This window comes from Erythrolamprus reginae, chromosome 5 (genome assembly GCF_031021105.1).
Source record: "Erythrolamprus reginae isolate rEryReg1 chromosome 5, rEryReg1.hap1, whole genome shotgun sequence".
NCBI classification, from domain to species: Eukaryota; Metazoa; Chordata; class Lepidosauria; order Squamata; family Dipsadidae; genus Erythrolamprus; species Erythrolamprus reginae.
In genome coordinates, this window is record NC_091954.1 from 92047473 (window position 1) to 92066353 (window position 18881).

Genomic DNA, 18881 nt, shown 5'->3' on the forward strand with positions numbered 1-18881 from the left:
ATGCAAATAATTTTTCTGCAGACTCCCCAAAATTTGCTTGCGGACTACCAGTTGGTGACCATTTACCTAGAGTATATTTAGGTAGGGGTTGCCACAGAGAGGAGGGGGTCACATGTTCCAAAGCACCAGAAGGCCAGACAAGGAGCAACGGATGGAAGCTGACCAAGGAGAGATTCAACCTGGAAATAAGGAAGAACTTTCTGACGGAGAAAGCGATCAACCAATGGAACAGCTTGCCTGCGGAGGTTGTGAGCATTCCAACACCTGAGACTTTTAAGAGGAGATTGGACTGCCATTTGGGGTAGTCACCTGCACCAGCAGGGGGTTGGACTAGAAGACTTACAAGGTCCCTTTCAACTCTAATCATAAATAAAAATAAATATTTTCATACAGTAAAAATAGGAATATTACCCAGATATATTTGAAAGATTTGGGGACACTGTTGTACATCACATCAGTAATTCGTTTTTAAAAGTAAAATTAAAAAAAAACTTTAACCCATGACTCCTAGAAGAGAGGCTTATAGTAATCCTCCCTTGAAATTTGAATACATTTGCGTTTTTATATTTGTATAAAGCCTTGACAACAGTTTTTAGAAATAATTGCTTAATTTCTATCTGTGTGGGACATACCAGGGACATATTCTGATCGTGTACTAAGATATAAACCAACCATGTTCAACATACAGGCCCAGTATATAAAAGCCGAGCTGGCTTTTTTTTTTTTTAGACTGAGAGGCACATGGTATGGATTTAAGTTTGGCTATCAAGACCAAAATAATTACTTTAAACTTATTTTTGTATTTCAAAAAAGCGTAATGCTTGTGGAAAGGAGAATGCTGTTCGAGAAATATCACCCACAGTCTCCTTGAGCAATTTTTTTTAATGTCAATGTTTATTAATTCAGGTGATATTTCAAATCTCATATTAGATTGAAATCTCAGATTTCAAATCTCAGATTAAAAACTTAACTTTTCTATTGATTCTGAATTTTATCAATTTACATAATTTATTTTACATTGCAAGAGTTTTGTTTAAATGGATAACCTTTATTTATTTTGGCACATTGTATTGACAGTAATACAGAATAGGAAAACATAAAAAGGCTATTTCATCATTTAAGATGAATACTCTTGTTACATAGCTTTTTCTAGAAGAAAGCCCTGCCCCCTCACTGAAAAGGCCTAGAAACAAGTAATGTTTTAACAGAACTCTTATCTGGAAGAAGGAAATCCTGGAAAGAACTCTTTTAAATATTTCTCCTTTCCCCCTTCATCCTATCTCCAGCCATCTATCCCCTGGCCTTCATATTCTAGCATATTCACTATATTTATTTAAACCATTAATTATGGTTATTGTATTTATGCTAATCTATGCACTAAGGATAAATCAAATTTAAGAAAATCCAAATCAGGTTGTTGTAGAATATTAATGAAAATGAAGTCTTTATTGTGAGCACTATGGAGTTTTCATTCAAGTTACCAAATGTGATTGTTCTTCTGATCTATTTTATTTAAATAATATGTTATCAGTATCTCAGAGCAGCATGTCAGAATTTCTATTGCAAATTCTAAGAGAAGTGTCAACCAAACACAACAGGTTATCTTCCCCCTATTGATAAGGTTGAAATGTATTTGAAAACTAACACTATTTTTATTTTCTTGGAACTATTTCCTATTCATTGTTTCATGAGAACACAGATCTGTGTGTTTTTTAAAAGATATTTGCTAACGTAAATATTAAGAGGTTTAAAATTTATTCACTCTCTGAAAAAGAGCTTCAAATAAAACAGTGTAAATCATAAAGATTCACATGGAATCAAAAATGTCAGTTTCAGAAAGAACTGACGTTGAAATAACAAGTAAAACTGAGACAATATACCCTGATATGAGTGCTTCAATATTTCACGCTAGTGTCAAAAGTATGACACCATTTATTTTTAAATAAATGTTCATATGAAAGATGTATACAATACATCAAATGCTATACAGAGCCCATTTCCATATGATATACATTATACTGTACATCAATAGAGTCCAAAAAAATCCTCTAATGTTCACTGAAATAATTTCTTAGTTTTTCAACCTCAGCAGAAATGGGTATATTTTATGAGAATGACACATGTTCTAAAATTTAATAGTACAGATATTTGATCGCCATCTTACATAACTTGTTTATAGAAGGCACTAAATATTCTGCTTAGTTTTATTTGGGTCCCATACACGCACACACAAAAAAAAGATATGTTCCGTTTTTCATGAACTGTAAGTTTGGTTTTTCATGTGCAAACCGTGGTCATCGATTTTATATCAGATTCTAATATTTTGAAAAACTTCAGAAGCAATTACTATGCCTCTGTGGCTTGGGGTTATTTATGCTATTTAAACTATTACTACTGTACCAAATCTGAACTTTAAAAAAGAAAAAAGCATGTTATCACTACTATTCATATATTATTATTTTTTAAATAATTCTTTAAATTTCATAGGAGTAAGGCAAAAAAAATAGAATCTGTTATCCTCATTGTTTGGACCTATTTAGAATTACTGTAAGCAATATAAACATATATATTTATATAAAACATTTTTTCTTTCTAAAGCGTTTTAACCATGTAGATTCAATGTTTATTATAAATCCCAATTATTATAAGTTCCTTTAAAGACAGATTTTTTTCTCCAAAGGTGACTTTGAGGGCATAAAAGGAAGGCAACAGCTGTAATTTAACAGAATAGTAACAGACTTTAAATGTTTTTATAAAGTAATTAAAAAAACAACTTTAAGGGTGATTTTGGATAAGAAGGGCAAACTTATAACAGATCCGTACAGTACTTAACTTGACTTTAGTTTTTGTAAAGTCATTTGGCATGTATAAATTGACCATTTTTAGCTGTGTATACTTATTCTCTTGTGTATTTGTTATACGACAAAGCTATAGCAATTTTAGCCAGTCTTTTGTGATATTTCATTTTCATTAACTGATTCTTCTGCATTTCCATGATGCTGGTTGCTCATCCTGCAGCCTTTTCAGTCGGGGCCCAAGAAACAGCCACCAAGCGAATCCCAATACTACGCATACTATGGATTCCACATAATAACCATCCAGAGTAATAGCACAAGATCCACCTTCTTTTGAGCAAAGCTGTAATACAGAAAACCAGAAGGGAGGAAGGAGGGGTAGGGTAGGGAACAAGCGATAAGTATATCAGTCATAAATAAGCAAATTGCTTTTGATATATGTAACACATTTAAATATTTTTCTGAATGCGTAACTTCCATTACTTTTATTACTATTATTATTATTATTATTATTATTATTTAGATTTATATGCCGCCCCTCTCTGCAGATCATTTAAAAAGTGTGTAAAGTATTTAAAAATGGACAAAGCTGATGAGAATGTTTGTTGACAACCCACAATCTTTGGCCTAATTTCAAAAGACTTTATAAGAAATATGACTAGACTCTTATCTTCCTACCTTTTTTAGAGTAGCCACTAAGCAAATCATGCAGGTGTAAGTCCAAATCATGCCGTTACTAAGCAGTCATGCAATTGTGAAGTGAATCCATTCTCCCAAATGTGTCCCCTCACGCAAAAACTGGCAAAAAATGATCAGTCACATGACTATAGGATGCTGCAACTGGTCATAAGTGCTCATTTCTAAGTGCCTGAAATGTAGTCATCTGATTGAGGGGAGTGTGACATTTTATAATGACCAGAAGTGCTTTACAGGCTGTGACCCCAGGATAGTGCAATTCAAGCATCTGAATTCTAATCATGTGACCAAAAGGATGCTACAACAGTCGTGAGTCTGAATGGTCACTAACTGAACTGTTGTAAGTCAAGGATTATCTCTATTTGGTTTTATAATTTTGTTCTCCATGTAAATTATTGTTTTTTATTGTAAATATTTTTAGTGTTTTAACTTAAACATATTTGTTGACTCATAAGCTGCCTAAAGTTATTGACTGAGATGAGCAAGTAGAAAAATGGATGGATGGATGGATGGATGGATGGAAGGAAGGAAGGAAGGAAGGAAGGAAGGAAGGAAGGAAGGTTGGTTTTGCCAGGCACACTGAAGTCATTTATAGATGATGATGATGATGATGATGATGATGATGATTATTATTATTATTATTTATTAGATTTGTATGCCGCCCCTCTCCGAAGATACTTTTATATTGTTTTTTATAATGTGCCATCAACTTAAGCGTTCGCTTTTAGCAACCACACACAGACATTTTTCAAGATATTTTTTTCTAACCATATTACTCATGGCTTCTGAAGAAGTTTGGCTATCAGCCCAACTTGGCTTAATTTGTTCGCTTCTTCCGGAATTTTTAATCACAACTTTCTAGTTTGGAGTAAACAAGAAATGACGTTCAATGCAAGGTGTCCAATTTGTTTGTCAGTTCCATTCTGATGCAATGCATGGTGTAAATTACATAGTGTTCACAAAGGTTGCATGTAATCCCGAGTAATCAGGTCAGTTTGTGATTATCCAAATGTAGCTATTATGTTATTAGTATTAGGCCCCTTTAGAAACTTTTAAATAAATTGTTAGTTTGAATTTGCACCCTGCTTACTAGTGAAGTACTTCTCCTTTGTCTTTGTCTAAGGAGAATTTTTTTAAAAAAGTGGATTGCAGCCAAAATAGAAGAAACTGTTCAAGAAAATAGTTTTAATCATTGTGCTGCAATTGAATTACTAGCAGAACAAAAACACTCTAGGTGGACCAATGAAACATGGAATCTAGTAAGACAAAGGAGAAGTACAGTACTTCACTAGTAAGTAGGGTGCAAATTCAAACTAACAATTTATTTAAAAGTTTCTAAAGGGGCTCATAATTAAATTTAAATTTATTAAAAAATCAGTCTGGAAATCTAGTATCAACATGCTCCCCTTGCCTATGTAGCTTTATGTATGGAATGTTTGTGTATATGTTTTTATATAAGGGGTTTTTTGTTATTGTTATTTTAGACTTAATATTAGATTTGTCATTGTATACTGTTTTATCACTGCTGTAAGCCGCCCCGAGTCTGCGGAGAGGGGCGGCATACAAATCTAATAAATAAATGAATAAAAAAGATGGGGAATCTGTTTTGCACCAAACTTACTTCTGCAGCAGCTGAAGTCCCACAGCTGTGACCTTGAATCCCAACACATTGCTTCACTGTAAGTGGGTCCACAAGCCACAGAGCTACTGTCGCTGGCCAGTTTCCTCCCAAATTGGATACTGTGTTAAGCAGTGTCATGTAGGTTCCTCCAATGATTGGGTCACTAACTTTGGCATTGAAAGCCATTATAGCAACATACATGCTGTATACAGTAACCTGGAAGACAATAAGCACCAAGGCATGGCATAATTTTTTATCCAAAACTCTAATATCCTGCTCTATCTCCTAGAACTGGGATAAGAACTTTTTTTTGCTCCTCAGAGCAAATATAACAGATTCCAATGCATCTCATTCCTAACCCACTGAATTAAAAGAATCTTGCAAGATTCTGGTTGTTAATAAACTCCACTAGGATTGTTCCTTGCATAATGAAATGATTAATTATATGACAAAAAAATTGCTATGAATCACATAACTCTTCAACAATAATGCACACATCACCACCCAATTAGCCAATCAAAATGAAATTCCATTTTGGTTGGTTAAAACAGTGTTTTTCAACCAGTGTGCCGTGGCACACTAGTGTGCCGTGAGACATGGTCAGGTGTGCCGCGAAGCTCAGAGAGAAAGAAAGCAAGAGAGAGAGAAAGCAAGAGAGAAAGAAAGCAAGAGAGAGAGAGAAAGAAAGCAAGAAAGAGAAAGAGCGAGTGAGAGAGAAAGAGAACAAGAGAGAGAGAAAGAAAGCAAGAGAGAGAGAGAACAAGAGAAAGAGAGAAAGCAAGAGAGAGAGAGAAAGAGGGAGAGAAGGAGAGAGAGAGAAAGACATAGAGGGAGGTAGTGAGGGAGAGAGAAAGAGAGCAAAAAAGAGAGGAAGGAAGGAAGAAAAAGAAAGGGATGGAGACAGAGATAAAGAAAGAGGAAGAAAGAGAAAGAGGGGGGAGAAAGAAATAGAGTGAAGGGGAGGAAGAGAGAGAGAGAATTTTTTTGTCCAAACTTTTTTAGCCCCCCCCCCCCCCGCTCATTGTGCCCCAGGGTTTCGTAAATGTAAAAAATGTGCCGCGGCTCAAAAAAGGTTGAAAATCACTGGGTTAAAAGGGCAAGAAGAATCAGAGTATATTACAAAATATGGTACAAATGGTTAGAAAAGAGAAACAACACACATAATCCAATAATATAGAAGCAAAAAAGTAACAATGTAATTGGCATGTAAAAATATAAATATGTGAATAGTAATAGTACAAGAATTTTAGGTACGAAGAATTATATAGAATATTGGTAAAGTTATGTTAGAAAGGTTGTAAATATTTAGGTTTTAGTTAATGTACTTAGCTCCGAAAACAACTTCTGATAAGAGAGGGTCTGTATTGATCCCCTATATACGTTCTATGTTTGTTTGTGTTTTATATTGTGTTATATTTTTTTAAAAAAATTAAAAAACCAAAATGAAATTCCTCTCTCTCTGTGTGTGTGTGTGTGTGTGTGTGTGTGTGTGTGTGTGCATGCGTGCGTGCGTGTAACATATTTTTGCTGATAATGAAAAGGAAGGGAGATCACTATAGATCTATTTCGGGCTTATTTGCCTTCATCAGGTAGACATACCCTTACTGGGATTTGAACCTGGGGCTCTGCCTTGTAAGGCAGAGGCCTTAGCCTCTAGGCTACAGGCGTATCTCTTGTGTGTATGTGTGTGTGTGTGTGTGTGTACACTGTACATGAACACATACATACATATACATCTGCATGTATGTATATATAAGCTACAAACATCTCAAAAGTGATTCTGAAAATTGTTTTGAATCTCCACAACTGCAGTGTTTATTAAAGAAGATTACAACTGTTATTTATTAAAGCAACCCAGCGTTTTGCAGGTTTGCATGTGAACCTAAACAGAGATGCTGTGGCTTTCAATAATCCATTCATTAAGATCCAGGATAGAAACATAGAAGACTGACGGCAGAAAAAGACCTTTAAGGATCTTTAAGAAATCATACTTAAACTGAACTAATAACTCCACCCATGTATGCAACCTTACCTGATGTAAGGCATAACTCAGCAATAATATAATGTAGAAATAGATTGGAAATCCTCCTTCATACTTTATTCTGGGAGTCCACCAAACCAGGAGAGCAAATTCTAATCCAAACAGTAGCCTACAACAAAAAGATTAGAATATTTTTAATTAATAATGAAACTTCTTATATACAGAAGCCACATAACTATCTGATTTTCACAAGTTTTAGATCAAAGTTATGAGTGGGAGGTAACTTTAATTCACTAACACAAGGGTCAGCTTCTGGTGTGCTACTTAACATGTGTGACTTGAGAAACAAGAAGACACAGATGCACTTGGCTGATATCAAGTAAAACATTTCTTAAATAAAATTTCACTTCTGCAAATAACATAATACTGATATATGTTTTAACAGGAAACTATCATTCTTATATCTTGCTTTGACAGCTTCCTTTATAGTTTGTGTAGTGTTATGTGTGCACTAAGGCTTGTTAAGGAAAGAGCAACATAAAGTTAAAAGACATAGCTTGTCTAAGTCTGATTTGGTTTTAAAAGGAAGTGGAGGGATTCTTTCCGCTGTGGCCAGGGGGACCTTTGCCCAGGTTCGCCTGGTTCACCAGTTGCGGCCCTACTTTGACCAGGAGGCCTTTTGTAAGACCACTGGCTTTGCCGGCAGGCCTGGGGGCCATAAATTTACATCCTTGATGGCCAACTCTATGAATGGTGTGCATGTGTATGATTGTGACTGCCTTTTTTAATAACCTTTTTATAGGGTTGCAGTTTTAGATAATGTTTTAGTTTTAGATAACGTTCGACTTCTTTTTTATCCCCTTGTATCTATTTATATTGTATTTTTATTATTGTTGTAAGCCGTCTGGAGTCCTTCGGTATTGGGCAGCTTATAGGTCGAATAAACAAACAAACAAACAAATAAAAATAAAATAAAACAGATAAAATTTTAAAAACAAGGTGAGACTCATTCTTATTTGGTTCCTTCAGGGTTTCTCACTTTGCAATTTTAAGATGTGTGGACTTCAACTCCTACTACTCCCCAGCCAGCATAGAGCCAATTGAGTTATGCATGATCCTTAGTCTTAGGGAAAACAGAATTAAGTACAGCTGAGATTTGCTACTACCTGTGAACACAATGTTATTTCTTGGTCAGTAAAAGTTTGGAGTCCTTAAAGAATTGACATAAGCCTCAGACCTGCTTTTGCACATTTGTCTGTTCTTGAGGTGTATATCTATTATATTTATATTCATAAATATTTTTTAAAAATTCCATGTAAAGAGGTACTGTAATGTGATACTTATCAACAAATGTAACAATCTAAACACTTTACCTGAATGGCATGGCTTTATAAAACGTATTCAAGGGCTTTGGCCCTGCGGTGTATTTGCTGATAATCAGGGGTAGTATGATTTGCAATGGAACCATTGGAACAGCAAGCAGGGCTAAATGTTCCTTAGGCACACCTTCTTCTACCAGTTTGAGGCCTGTTACCGCATCCGCTGCTGAGAAACCAACCTGCAACATAAAATCTTGTTACTTTTCTTTAAGATTATTAATTTTAAGTTTTTCTCAAATTTGTCTTGATAACTCATTTTATAATTTGGTTTTGCTTTTTTACTAGTCCGATAGGGAGGCAAACCACTGTTGATTTAAATGAAACTTGTACCCTGGTCAATAGTGTGAAATTTATAAAACTATTGATTTGCACCCCCCCAAATCTTATACATTCTGCTTACTATTATGCAACAAGAAATATACTCAGAAATTATGATTTTTAAAATCACTTTGTTTTCCTATCAGAATCTATGGCTTTTCATAAAATATGCAATCTGAAGTTAGTTGGGGGAAAGATCAAAAGCAACATGAGAAAATATTATTTTACTGAAAGAGTAGTAGATCCTTGGAACAAACTTCCAGCAGACGTGGTTGGTAAATCCACAGTAACTGAATTTAAACATGCCTGGGATAAACATATATCCATTGTAAGATAAAATACAGGAAATAGTATAAGGGCAGACTAGATGGACCATGAGGTCTTTTTCTGCCGTCAGTCTTCTATGTTTATATAATGATTTGATAAGACCGACGCATAAGTCTATAGATAAATAACTGTTTGCAAAAATGGCTCAAATTCCCAACTGGAAACTACTGTACAAATTATTTACTCACTTTTGCTGTTAAGATCAGGGCACAAAATGTAAGGACAGCTGGCATTTTGATTATTGAGAAAAGCAGCTTGTAAGTATCCGTGATTCCTTTCGTCTCTTCTTTTGATGGTGCTATTGTCTGGTTTTCCTTTTTCAAAAGCGCAACCAATGTAGTAGTTATTAAAAAAACAGCACCCCAGAAAAAGAGGAAATCTGAAACGATATTCATTCATAATCCAAATTTTTCATTAATGACCTTTCATGCCAGCCTTTTCTGTGAACTTTTGTGGAACTTATCTAAAGAAACCAGACAAGGGCAAGCCACTATATTCTAAGCACAGAATAAATACCAAATTTTATAGATACTATGACTAGACTTGAACCATATAAAATAATGTATCACCCAAATATGAACATGCGTCTAACTCTGCACTTAACAAACTTTTTTATTCAAAAGTTCACTTAGATGAGTCAATTTAATGTGCTGGTTAAGGAACTAGGTTAGAAAAGAGGTTAGATCAAGTTCTTGTCATACAATACAATCTCTTTGACTAAGGTAATTCTACACTTCTTATACTTTCATGGCAAGTATAATTAGCATTATGGACCATCAGTCCATAAATTCTGAAGGAGAAAGCATCATGAATAGCACTGAGACTAGGACATTTTTTGCAATAATGATATCCCACAGATGGAACCCAATGTAAAAATGCTTGAGCAGTCACCTCTTCATCAACTGAATCAATTCCATCAACAGGAGATGAAATTGAGTGAATTATCAATCTTGTACACTCTGAACTCTATGAAGCACCATTATCTCTTTTGCAAATACAGTGGTACCTCTACTTAAGAACTTAATTCGTTCCGTGACCAGGTTCTTAAGTAGAAAAGTTTGTAAGTAGAAGCAATTTTTGCCATAGGAATCAATGTAAAAGCAAATAATGCGTGCAAACCCATTAGGAAAGAAATAAAAGCTCGGAATTTGGATGGGAGGAGGAAGAGGAAGAAGAGGAGGAGGAGAGTCGTTGCCGAAGGAAGAAGGTGAGGTGAGGGGAATCCAAAAAATCCAAGGCTTTAAGCTTTTAAGGCTTAAAAAAAGCAAAGGGAGCGTTTCTTTTCTCTGGGCACTGGTAGAGGATTATTCCCTCTCCAAGCCCCCAGAGAAAGGAAAATGCTTGTTCGCTCAGGACTGCCAAAGCCTCCTTAAGTGCCACCAAGAGGCTCCTCTGGCAGCCAGAAAAGCCCGAGATGGCCAGGATTAAAGGGGGAATGTACAGCTATATTTACTATGCCACTGGGGAAAGATCAAAAACAACATGAGAAAATATTATTTTACTGAAAGAGTAGTAGATCCTTGGAACAAACTTCCAGCAGACGTGGTAGATAAATCCACAGTAACTGAATTTAAAGATGCCTGGGATAAACATATAGTGTCCATCCTAAGATAAAATACAGAAAATAGTATAAGGGCAGACTAGAAACATAGAAACATAGAAGTCTGACGGCAGAAAAAGACCTCATGGTCCATCTAGTCTGCCCTTATACTATTTTCTGTATTTTATCTTAGGATGGATATATGTTTATCCCAGGCATGTTTAAATTCAGTTACTGTGGATTTATCTATCACGTGGTAGATGGACCATGAGTTCTTTTTCTGCCGTCAGACTTCTATGTTTCTATGTTTCTATGTTACTGGTTATCTTCACAATGCCCACTTGAAAAGAAAAAGAGGAAGTATGGCACATTCTTATTTGATCCTTATTTGGAGATGGCATTGCTATTACACCAGTAGAATGAAGGAACAATTTTTATTCTAGTCATTTTTTAAAAAAATACGAGTATTTAACATACACAGAAATGCTAGCTATTCATTCCTTTTTGTTCACCCCTGCCTTATTCCTATAGCCAAAATAAAATAATATAGGAGAGCAAAAAATGTTAAGTAGTCAAAATATGAGGGTTGCTCAGAAAATAATGCACCATATTTTTTTTCTCAGGCTACAGTAATGGTATTAATGCGAAACTTTGGATATACATTATTTGAATTGTCAGGAGTGTGTGTGTAAATGTTGAGTTTCTTCAGACAGATAGTGTAGCTGCAGCAGTGTTTCAAAATGGCATCTGTAAGTGATGTACGTTACAAGCAGCGTGTCGTCATTGAATTTCTCACTGCGGAGAAAGAAACTGTTGGGAACATTCACAAATGTTTGTGTACAGTTTATGGAGAATCCGCAGTCGACAGAAGTACAGTTAATCGCTGGGCACAGAGGATGAGGCCATTAGAGGTGATTTCATCAGGGCATATATGCCCTTGTGTCTTGCTGGAGGAAGGCCACAGAACGGGACAGAGATTATGTGGAAAAATAGGGACTGTAGCAAAAACATCATTCTTTCTTGTGTGTAAGTTTCATTGTGTTCAATAAATAATTGTTGAAGAAAAAAATGTGGTGCATTACTTTCTGGGTGACCGTCATATATTATCCTTATTTCTGCTTTTTACTTGCATCAGACGTGGTAGATAAATCCACAGTAACTGAATTTAAACATGCCTGGGATAAACATATATCCATCCTAAGATAAAATACAGAAAATAGTATAAGGGCAGACTAGATGGACCATGAGGTCTTTTTCTGCCGTCAGACTTCTATGTTTCTATGGTGAAGTTTTGTCGATTTTTTTTTCAAATTTTCTGGGGCTCTTATACCTAACATTCCAATTTCAGCAGTTTCATTATCTGCAGTTGAATACTGAAATGTAACCTGCAGGAGTAACTGGATTTACCTGTATAACATCACTATTTTTGTTTACATTTCCTTTTGGCACCTGATTTTTTTTGTCCTTACAATGTAAGAGATTTAAGTTTCATTCTGTTGAGGTTACAATGGCTTTGTTTGTTAAGTATAACACATATACCAGATTGTGTTAGTACAGTTACTATAATGAGGAAGTATGCAAATTAATGCAGTTACATCAAAAGTAGACAGATTTGATAGGGTTAAGAAAATATACAAATCTAGTACGGTGGTTTGGCAGAAGTACCCATACAGGTTTATGTAATTCTGTATTTATATAATTATTTCTATAACCATCAACCCTAGAAGTGCTTTTTTTAGGAGGCAACTGGACTTACTTTTCGCTTCTCATCCAAGAAGGTTCTTCAGCTCTGACAGGATAGTGGGGAATGGAAGAGTTGAAGAAGCTTCTTAGATAAGAAGTGAAATGTCCTCAGGAAAAACAAAAAAGTCCAGTTGACTCCTTAAAAAAGCACCTTTGAGACAACCATGATCTGGATGACTGAGAATCTCTACATATAATAATAAATGCTTTATATAGCACTAAATTTTGTCCAGCTATCAAACATGTTGTGTACCACTAAACACTGTATTGTGACAGATCATTTAATTAATCTAATCCTAACTTACTGCATTTCCATGATCAAATTACTGATCCGGCTATCAAAAGGACTGGGTTAGTTTGGCAATGATTTATTCATCACTGACCAATGCTGCCTTCTGTAAAGCAATGCATTATTTTTTAAATGACCACAGTTTGGCAATCTGTTTCATTTTTGCCCAGTATCAGCATTATTCCAGAGTTGTAAAAAAAAAAAAAACAGCTGGAAAAACTAAAGAAGAGCATGGATTTCAGGACAGTATCATTAATGCTAGTCAGAGATAAATATAGAATCTTAAAAACTGTTAAAAGTTCCCACCCTTGGCTCTAGTAGGCTAAGAAAAGGAAATACAGTAGTACCTCGTCTTACGAACTTAATTCGTTCCGTGATGAGGTTCGTAAGTTGAAAAGTTCGTAAGATGAAACAATGTTTCCCATAGGAATCAATGTAAAAGCAAATAATGCGTGCAATCCCAAAATTCACCCCTTTTGTCTTACGCCGCTGGGAATCCCCGCCTCCGGACTTATGTTGCCAGCTGAAGCAGCCCTTTTTGAGATGCTGGGATTCCCCTGAGGCTCCCCTCCCTGGGAAATCCCACCTCCGGACTTCCATGTTTTTGCAATGCTGTGATTTCCCTGAGGCTCCCCTTGCTGGGATTCAAAGCAGCGCCGGCAAAAATGAAGGGAATCCCAGCGAGGGGAGCTTCAGGGAAAAGCACAGCATCGCAAAAACATGGAAGTCTGGAGGTGGGGTTTCCCAGGAAAGGGAGCCTCAGGGGAATCGCAGCAGCGCAAAAGCGGGTGCTTCACTGGCAACAGAAGTCTGGAGGTGGGGTTTCCCAGCAAAGGGAGCCTCGGGGAAATCGCAGCATCGCAAAAAAACGGAAGTCCAGAGGCAGGGCATCCCAGCGGTGGCGGCTTGGGTTTGTAAGGTGAAAATAGTTTGGAAGAAGAGACAAAAAAATCTTAAACACCGGGTTTGTATCTCAAAAAGTTCGTTAGAAGAGGCGTTCGTAAGACGAGGTACCATTGTATATTCGAAATGCTCTCTTCCCAAATCTTTCTCATGCAGACTGTATTGCTTCTTCTTAGACAAACGAAATGCTGCATTTTGGTTTCTGATAAACTCACATCTGTTAGCTGGATCCTTTCTTCTAAAGACAAAAACAGCCCTTCTTCATTATGCCCATCAACCCTGAAAGTACTCTGGGATGACATCTATAAGTATTTGAGGACATTGGTACAGTATAATCAGTCTGATCATGAAGAACTGAAGCATTCCTAGGAGCCAGCTTTTAACCATATTTTTTTCTTATTATGAATTACTGCTTTTAAAAAATTAATTGTAAGAAAGGGACGGCTCCATTATTACCTCTTACTTCTTATTTCTCATTCTAACAATGGGCCTTTCCCTTTCTTCTTTTACTTATGACAGACCCAATAATCCTTTTGATATCCTTGCAAACCTAAATCGCATTTTGTACTTCATACTTTCTAACTTCTTTTGCATAGGTATACCGCGTTTCCCCAAAAATTATACATGTCCCCATAATAAGGCCAATCAGGCTTTTCAGCGCATGCACTGAAATAAGCCCCCCCCCCAAAAAAAATCCCCCCCCCAAACTACTTTCTGGGGAAAGGGGGGGGGACATTGCCAGAAGCTGCTGTTTTTTTATGGCGGGCACTTTTTTGGCTGGGAGAGCAAGAGAGACAGCAAGCGAGAGGTGGGTGCACCCCCCTACCCCCGTGGGACTGGCTCGGCCCCTCGGGGTTCTGGCTCCGGTGGTGTTTTGAAACACACTCCTGCCTGCGAGGAAGAGGAAGCGAGCCTTGATCTCTGCCTTGCCGCCTCCTCGCAGGCAGGAGCATGTTTCAAAATGCCGCCGGAGGCAGAGCCCAGAGGAACTGACCCAGTTCCGTGTGGTGTGTGCGCACCTGCCTCTCGCTTGCTCTCTCTCTTTCTCTCTTTCTCTCTGAGGAATTTGATGGCGTTTCAAGTCCCAGGTAGGATATGCGTCTTGCGGTCCACCCTAACCCACCCGGCCTCACGTGCCACCCACAAACTTCACACCACCATGAGGCACGTCCTACCTGACACTTATAGCTCTTTTGCGTTCATAAGTGTTGCATCCAGGGAAGGAAGCCCATTGTAAAAGAAACTTCTCGTGAGTTTGAGAAGTTTGACTGAACTCGCGAGAGGTTTTGTTTTACAATGGCCTTCCTTCCATGGATATAACGGCAAGGAATGTGAGGGAGCTACTAATCTTACTGAAAAATTAGCTATCTTGAACTCCAAGGTGTATGGCTATGGTCCAAATTTTCTTACCATAATATTAAAGGGAAATGGCATGGTTACATACTCCCAAAATTCTATTGCTTTTACTTTTCCAGTCATTTCTTCTCTATTGATCAACATCAATATCACTCGTTCATTCATATACTGTAGAAAAGCCAGCTCCTTTTTAAAAAAAATTTCCATGCTCAATTATCTGGATCACAATATGCCTGTCCACTTCCTTCGGATAATATACACACATACATGTACATTAGTCTAGCTGTTCCTTTGACATAATTTATACCACTAAATACCATGAGGTTGATTTCGTTAATACTACATTATTTTCACATTCCAGAGTTAACATTTCTAGCTCTTCTTCCCATATTCCATATAGAAACGTAACTTGACTTTCCTGATTTATTTTCCTATTGGGTGGTTACACATTCTACATATTGCTCATTATCAGGCTTTCAAGACACCTTCCCAACATCTTCACTTTCAATTTTCTCTTGCCAGAAGTCCCTAAAGTTGGCTAAGTGTCCCATTATTTAAGAGTCCAAACCATTTTCATTGGCACCATCTTGATAACGTTTTTTTTACTTCCAGTAATCTTTTCTCTCTCTTCTTAGACCATGTCCACCAATGGAAAGGAGAAAAAAAGCATAACCTATGCTTCAAAACTTCTTTATCCTTCTGCCCAACATTTCATACTATCTTACATGTTTTCAGTGCTTCATCTGGCTGTTTCATTTGTTTCCACATGAATGACAGAAAGAAATATTTATTTTGGACGTATTAGAATCTTCAACATCTTTCTTTCACATTTCACCTGTCCCTAGAAAGACTTGCCTGCAAAGACTATCTAATTGACAGACTGCTACTTCAATCTCTCTCAGCAGGAAGTTTCCTATATCCACCTCCTATTGCTTCCTTTCCTTTAGGACAAACGCGGGAACCCTTTCATTTGTAGAATCTGACGTGTCTTCTTCCTCGATTTTTGAGACTTACAGCTGCAGCAGCTGTCATTCCCCCAAGAGTCCAGAAACCCACAGGGAAATCCTGGAAAGTGTTCTAACAACCATACAAAAATAAAAGTTGTAACCTGGAGATATGGATTTTTTGTGTCACATTCATCTACTTCCCTCCCTGTCATTTGGACTGTATTTTCTATGCCACTCTATTTTCTGGAAAGTTGTCCTGCCACAGTTTGTTCCTATGTACAATTCAAAAATTCCCTTTCATGCCTGGTAAGTGAGCAAGTTTTGCCTTTGCCTTTTTTACTTTTATTTCCTGGAGGCCAATCAACCCACACTTGTAAGATGTGGTCTTTATCATCTTCAGAAAGGAAAATATGGCATATCACCTGCAAGTGATGAAAATAATTATCTCCAATTTTATATTGATCTGATGAACAACAAATCATAAAAGTGCCTCCCCTGATTTTTTCAGCCAAACTTTTTTCTTTCTCTGTGGATGCTCATTTATCAATAAGAATCATTATTAATAAATATTTAATAAAATTAATTAATAGTAAACTTTTGTGCTAAACTACATGCTTGGATTTCTAATATCCTATTAAAAAACCTAAAGAATACTCAAGTATTCTAGCCTACCTTGTGTACTGAACTGTATGGGGTAGGGGTTAGATCAGTTAAAGAAGACTGTGACTTAAACTTTATGAATGACAATTCTATGCACATTGATGTCATATGGATGAAGGAACAAAACTTGGTTTTCAATCCAGCTACCAGCTTCAAAAAGATGAAAAACATCCTTCTGTTTTCTAGAATGTCCATTTGGAAAAATAATATATTCCAATTTGATAAAAACCTCCTAGTCATCCATTATACTAATTGCATTGGTCAGACAAAAATGGAACCAACTAGTTTTAAGAAAATAATGCTTCTCCTCTGAAGAATAGTTCTAGGAAAGCCCTAAAATTTGGGGACTTTTATCTGTAGGTAAACATAACATATGCTGTTTGGTTTCTTTTTCTAGGCCATATGTATAGGAGGTTCTGCCTTTTTCACTGATATAATTGGTAAGTTTGGACAAGTATAAACAAGCTTGATGTAGCTTTATAAACGAGTGAAAATATTTCAGCTATGATATAACCAATCAGAATACTCTAGATATCCAAATAAAGAAATGCCATCTGGCATGAAGTGCCACATGCCAGATCTTTTATAAAATAACTTAACATTCTTAGTAAATATGCTAATACAGAAGCAGCATGTGTTAGATGTCACACTGAATTTGTATTTTCAAAGCTGGATAAATATGGAAACACTGAAAACTAAGTATTGCATTGTTGTTCTTCAAGTAATTCTATAAAATGTTCTGGTGCCAAACAGACAACTATCATGAGATGGGCAGCGATATAAATTGTACAGTAAATAAGCTCAGAAATGAACCCCTCACCATATCTATTTGTGAATTTTTTTAATTTGAAATGGACTCAAAAGCCTTAAAAACCATAAGGTTCTGTATCCAAATTTACCTGAAAGTGTAACGATTCCTTTGGCTTGTGGCTGAAAGCGTAAATACTTGTTGCAGAAGGAAGGGGATTCAAGAGCCAGGAATAAGACATTTCCCAAGAAGTAGCCAGCGGTTTGACCCACGGAATTACAAGTGGATGCGTAGCCCACATTTTCTCGTGATAGCATAGTCAATGCCCAGCCATCGACAGCTACGTCCTGAGTGGCTGCTAGGAATTCAAAGAGGAAGAAGGTCACAGTAAGGGCCATCACATCTGGGCTTTGTCCATCGGCCTCCCCAAGCAGAGAATCCACCCGCACTGACAAGTACATCATAAAAAGCCCTATGATGTACTGAGTAGGCACAAGCCAAGACTTTCGGCGGCCAAATTTTCTGAAGTACACAGCGTCCACCAAGGGTGCCCAAAGCAACTTCAGACTGAAAGGCCAGAAGACAAAACTAAAGAAAGCTTGGTCCTTGTAGCTGACATTCTTGCTTTGCAAGATGAGGGGGATGCTGCCAGCAAGCCCCAAAGGGATCCCTTGCAGCACATACAGGAAGAGAAGGAGCAAGATGTTACCAAACTCTGCTCTATAGTCTTGGGGAGGCTCCACGGTCTGAATGTGTGGCTCCTGAAGCAGCGGCTCCCTGTCACCTTTTCCGTCTGCGTCCACAGGGCCATCTTCATAGAAGTCCAGCGGAGCAGACTTACTCTGCATCCCATCCAGGGCGTTCTGGTAGTTGCCTGGCCGGCGATGCCGGCTGTTATCCTTAGAGGAGATAGTTGGAGACATGTCACACACGTAATCCAGCGCTGCTTCGCTTCAGAAGCCGAGGGGACCGGTGGCCCTCCCCACCAAAGACACCTTTTCCCCTAAGCGCTGACTGCAGGTGGCAAGAGGCTCCCAGGTCAACCCCCGGGCAGGTTCCCCTTCGGCGACTTCTCTTTACTTCCGCCGGCCGAACCGGGCAGGTTCGCTCACCACGACACGGAGAGAACAAACGAGACGCGCCTCTCGCCCTTCGGCATCGGGAAGCGACAGGGCCTCCTTTTGGTGACCTGCGAGAATCCCAGCAGCCGACGGGGGACTCCGTTCGTCGGCGGTCCCCGCCACAAAAAACTTCCTTCACCACCACCGCTTTCCAACTCATTGGCTAATCATCCTTTTAACCTGCCTGATTGAGTCCGACCCATAAAAGGGTCCTACCTGGAAACACAAGCCAATGCCGAAGAGGCCGCCAAAGCAACAAAAGCTTCGCACAGCCGTGGTCTTATTCCATTGGCCGAGGGGGGCGATTTCGTCACGAGAGAACTGCCCTATCAGAGAAAGGTCCGGGAGAGGAAAGCGAGAAATAAAAAATGGCGGCGGCGCTTGCCGCTTAAGAGGAAGCGAAGCGTTCCGTGAAATTGCAGTTTACGCTTCCGGTTCCCGTTAAAGTTACGAGCCA

General features: G+C 37.8%; 1 protein-coding gene across 1 annotated transcript; it reads right to left on the minus strand.

Moving 5' to 3' along the window:
- Window positions 1–1027: 1027 nt before the first annotated feature.
- On the minus strand, window positions 1028–18625 carry SLC33A1 (solute carrier family 33 member 1). Its single transcript, XM_070753494.1, has 6 exons — window positions 17455–18625; window positions 9306–9496; window positions 8467–8651; window positions 7145–7262; window positions 5113–5328; window positions 1028–3138 (listed from the first exon to the last, which is right to left on the minus strand). The coding sequence occupies exons 1-6, from the start codon at window positions 18224–18226 to the stop codon at window positions 2971–2973; spliced, it is 1650 nt and encodes a 549-aa protein (XP_070609595.1). The 5' UTR covers window positions 18227–18625; the 3' UTR covers window positions 1028–2970.
- Window positions 18626–18881: the final 256 nt, after the last annotated feature.